The sequence below is a fragment of the Eutrigla gurnardus genome, assembly GCF_963514095.1.
Source record: "Eutrigla gurnardus genome assembly, chromosome: 4".
In the NCBI taxonomy this organism is placed as follows: domain Eukaryota; kingdom Metazoa; phylum Chordata; class Actinopteri; order Perciformes; family Triglidae; genus Eutrigla; species Eutrigla gurnardus.
In genome coordinates this window covers 25,581,014-25,586,013 of record NC_139918.1, presented here as the reverse complement: position 1 = coordinate 25,586,013, position 5,000 = coordinate 25,581,014, and the positions used below count along the sequence as shown (strand labels likewise).

The 5,000-nt window shown below is 43.5% G+C and overlaps 1 protein-coding gene across 1 annotated transcript in view; it reads left to right on the top strand.

Moving 5' to 3' along the window:
* ptch2 (patched 2) overlaps positions 1-4,361 on the top strand; it is a 27,688-nt gene extending 23,327 nt beyond the window's left edge. Inside the window, exons 20-22 of the mRNA XM_084007499.1 lie at positions 1,010-1,415; positions 2,087-2,621; positions 2,741-4,361. Coding sequence (XP_083863625.1) covers positions 1,010-1,415; positions 2,087-2,621; positions 2,741-2,775 — 976 coding nt within the window. The 3' untranslated portion in view covers positions 2,776-4,361. The remainder of the gene's footprint in view (positions 1-1,009; positions 1,416-2,086; positions 2,622-2,740) is intronic.
* Positions 4,362-5,000: the final 639 nt, after the last annotated feature.

The following is a 5,000-nucleotide window of genomic DNA, read 5'->3' as shown; positions in this document are numbered from 1 at the left end:
AGAAAACAGGTTAAGGAAGAGAACAGACCTTTTCCTGGAAAGTGACCTTCCTGTCAGATACAGTAGTAATAACCATCGTCGTCCATTCAGAGGAGCGGAGCATGTTTCCAGACCACCACACAGCTATTACCCCCGTTTTTTAAATTCATTCCAACAATCATCCCCCCCCCCCCCTCCCTCCTTCTTTTTTTTATTTTTTATTTTTTTTTACCTCTTTAAAGTCTGGCTGGCGGTTAGCATCTCACTGTCTCTCCTCTCTCTGCTTTCTGTTAGTGTTTAAGTGGAGTCCTCTCTAATTTTCTTGGGGAGCTCTTTCTTGTGGCCGGCCTCCACCCCTGGCTTCCTCAGAGCTCCACGCACACACGCACACACACACACACACACACACACACACACACACACACACACACACACACACACACTGTTTGAGAGTGAAACACAGAGCTGAGAGAGAAAGTCTTGTAGCTGCATTGGAGGCATCAAAGCATGTTTTAGTTGGACTGAGTGAGGAATCAGATTTGCCCTCGCTGCCTTTGATACACAAACACTGGGCTTTCCCTGACTTCTTCCCCCTGAGCTACTTCCCTTCCGTGTGTGTGTGTGTGTGTGTGTGTGTGTGTGTGTGTGTGTGTGTGTGTGTGTGTGGGTGTGTGTTGCAGGCAGACCTGTTCAGTGTAAACACAGAGGTGCTCTGGTGAATCCTGACCTCCAAGTAAAAATCCAAACTGCAGTTAACAATTAGCAGCTGCTACCAGCTAGCAGTTTAGTTTTTAATCAGGGTTCATACGGGTGCTGGAAATCCTTGAAAACACTTGGATTTTAGTGTGGTGTTTTCAAGGTTTGAAAAGTGCTTGGATGTAGAATAAAGTGCTTGAAAAGTGTGTTCTATGAGTTTACCACAGCTGGAAGGGGCTTGGAAAGCATGGAAATGCACCTTGAAATGCTTGAAAAGTGCTTGAATTTGACTTTGGAAGCATCCACTAACAAGCCTCCTCTCTCCGTCCTGCAGGTATTTCTTCGCCGTGTTGGCCATCCTCACCGTGCTGGGCATGCTGAACGGCCTGGTCCTCCTGCCGGTCCTCCTGTCCATGATGGGCCCTCCAGCCGAGGTCACGCCGGCGGTTGACGGCGCCGCTGGCCGCCTGCCGACGCCGTCCCCCGAGCCCCCGCTGCCCCCGCCGATGACCCACCACGGCTACTACACGGGCCACCACGACCCGCGGCCGCCCCGTCAGCAGGCCTTCTCGGAGTCCTCGGACTCGGAGTACTACTCGGAGGTGACCACCAGCACGTCGGGCATCGGCGAGGAGGAGTATAAGTACTGTGACCGGAGCGCTTACATCACACAGCATCCGTCCTCCACCTCTCACATCCTGCTGGAGGCCAGCAGGAACCCCAGCTTCCCCAAACTCACGGTACGCTGCACGGACACGACATGGAAACATGTCTGGTTTCTCCTTATTTAAATCCTCTTTTCATCACCATTCTCAGGTCCATACAATCATTTATGATAAATATCGTTCTTCTCAATGAGCCATCTGTAAATGTTCATTTGAAGCCCCAAACAAGGACTCACTGGACATTATCACTGTAATATTGACCTAACCGTTATTTTACAATGAAGTCCAATAAGATAAGAATGAAACTAAATTTAGAACAAACTTGTTGGGGTAAACCCATCCTGTTTAATTCAGATTTTATGTTTTTATTCTGACAGTAAATGATGAAAGTTTATGTGACTTTGTGCAGCAGTTTAAAAAAGATGTATATAATAATAATAATTTCCATGAGGTATAGAAAGGAGGAAGGGGAATGTAAAGCAATCTGATGGGGTTATCATTATTATTATTATTATTATTATTATTATTATTATTATTATTATTATTATTGCTAATAAAATGCAATCATGTAAAGTAGAAATATAGTGTTATAGTTTGTTTATGTAATTCATGTATTGTTTACATTTATTTACAAATGTATGTTTATTTGTTTTCCGGTATTATTATTTTTTCTTTCAAATGTATTTTATTGATGATGACTTCTTTTTAAATGTTTTTAATGACGTTTATTCTGTTCTGATTCGTAGGTGGTGAAGCCATTCAAAGAAAACTCGACGGGTGGACGGATAGAGCCTCTAAATGAATATTCGCTCAACGCACAGCCGCCGCTCGGCTCCCAGGTCACATGTTGGGACGGGAGCAAGCGGGAGCAGCCGGCGGCGCCTCCGGGCCTCCAGAGGCCGCAGGCGTCTCACTTACCCGGCGACAGAGCTCACTTCCCGGGGAGGACTTGTCAAAGCGGCCCCAGGCTGCAGAGCGGAGGCCGAGGGCCTCAGCCAAACAGGACTAAAGGGCCCCTGCCGCCGCAACAGGGCTCCGTTACCACGGTAACGGCCACAGCGTCCGTGACGGTGGCCGTGCACCCGACGTTGCCGGGGGCGGCCTACCAGGGCTACATGCATGAAGGTTTTGACACGGACAGCGAGTCGGACTGTTTCGAGGCTGCTAGGAGGACTTGTGGTGACAAAACAAACTTTTCTTCGTGTCAGAGAGACTCTCTGGAGCTCCAGGACCTGGAGGCGGCACAGAGCCGGACGCAGCAGCGACTCGGCAAGACGCAAGGTGAGGTCACGACCTCTGTCGCCCGCTCAAATATGCATATTTAACGGGAGGACAAATCAGGAAATACATGAGTTTCAATGAGTTTAGTCTGACTCCTCTCTGTTCTTTTTGGTTTCCAGGTGGTTTGAGGATCCAGGCAGCCAAAGATTGCTAGACTCTCTCCCTCCGAGTCTCCGAGTCTCTGACTCTCTGAGTCTCTGACTCTCCGAGTCTCTGACTCTCTGACTCTCCGAGTCTCTGAGTGTCCGAGTCCCGGCTGCTGCTCCCGAGCACCTCGACGTCCTCACGTCTCACATCTTGAACTCTCAACTGTACATAGACTTCAGAGAGATTTATTTCAAGGACGTATAAAGAAAACAAATGGTGTTTTAAGAATTATATAAATCTATGAGTATATATTTTAATACTAAAAAAAGAAGGAAGCTATTTAAAAAGAGTACTGTATAACTTGGGTATGCTCTTGTGTAAAAGTTCACATTTGTTTTTGTGGGGGCGGTTGAATTTTTTTTAATTATTTTATTTTTGTTGCCCCTCTGTGTATAGAATAAGAAATGTGCTATATGTAAAAAGTGTCCACAAAAAAGTGAGATGTTATTAAGATATTAGGCTATTGAACATACATGGTCAGTGTTTTATGTTTTTTTTTTGCTGCTACACTTCAAAATAATTTTAAGTGATTTGCCTTAAAAAAAGAAAATGCAGTACCCCTCCTCTTCCCGCCGAGTCAGCATATTTCACACAGTTAAACACTGTGAGATATTCTGCGTCTGACACACTTTTTATTACACAGCAGATACTGTTTGATTAGCAGTCGTAACCGTCGTGCCTTCAACTCCTCCCCTTTGTCCCCGTCGTTAGACCGACGTGGTCGTCGCCATCCTGTCACGTGATCAGATCATGTCCAATCACCGTCTGGATGTCCCAACATGCAGTTTTAAATCTACTTGAAGGAGCTGTGATAGGATTTTATTATTTGTATTTCTTCTGCAGTGTTTAAGCTCGACATGAGGGGTGAAGTTCACATTTGTCACTTTGTTGTTTGACAATTGTTCAGCTTCTTGTGTTCTGAAAGGGAATTATAAAAATCCAATGCAAAGGGAGTGATTTTTATTTTATTGTTATTATTTTTTTTCTCGCTGGCTACGTCATGGTTGTTTGCGATCCTGTGCAAATATTACATCATTCATTATAACGCTCACTCTTCTTGCTAATAATACAAACCTCATATAAGCCACATTACATTTTCTTCCGTTCTTAGCATTTTATTTGTTTCGTTTTCTTTTTATTGTTGTTGCTCAGTATTGGTCTCATCACTGCCAGGTTAAATTGCAGGGAAAACTTCCGGATTTATTTTTTATTTGATTTGATTTTCTTTGTTTTAACGTGGCAGCTTTGGTTTCTTTTGTACATGTAAAAGGAAGAGTTAAGTAGCTACTGTGCAGTTGTGAAGCGAAGCACCATTTACAGTTTGAGCGCGTAGCCCGACCGCCAGCAGGTGTTGTCAGACAGGTGAGCAGTTTAAAAGGGAGGGGGGGGGGGCTCCTGCATTGGTTTGTAGTTTATTTCAAGAAAAAAAATGTTAATGTCATGCCATATAAATTATTTATATTAAAATTTTATTTTTGTAGTTTGTACAGATGTTAGTATCTAGACTGAAGTTCTATTTTTAAAGAGTGAATATATATTATATATAAATATATCTATTTGTTGCGGAGTTTGTTGTTTTGTTTGCATTTTGGGATGGGGGGGGGGTTGTGGGAGGGAGGGGGGGTGACAACACTTAAGAGCAGAGGCCTTTTTTAAATTTTATTTTATTTTTTGGAGCGAATGGTGCAGCTGGAGGACCATGAAGGAGAAGGTGTTGTTTTTAGTTTCCTCTCGGCCCTTCCTTCTTCATCGTCATTTAAAAAAAAAGAAATGTTCTTGTCCACGTCTAAAACACTGTGACTTCTGAAAACTATGCTCAAGAAAACCCTCGTGTGACCGTTCTGTTCCCTCACCTGCTATAGAAATTTAACTAACAAAATAAATTGAATGGAAAAAAAACAAGAAAAGTGCTTCTGTGTTCTTTGCCAGATCTTTGTAGGTGTTTGTGTGTGTTGACCTGTGACCTTACGGGGTTGAGGGTTACAAACTGACATTCTTTGCTGGATAAACATACAATGGTTGATGGTTTAAACCTTGTAAGCATTTATTTTTAGGCCTGAATCTGAAACGATTAAATCAGCTGGACGCTGTAGAACCTTAATTAGGTCTCTCAGTCTCATTAATCCTGGATGAACCAATCAAACCTGGACGACTTTATACAGAACCAATCAAAATCGCTAGACCTTCGTTATTAAGGTATTACTCGTAATCGAGAGACGAATTACCTCGTTT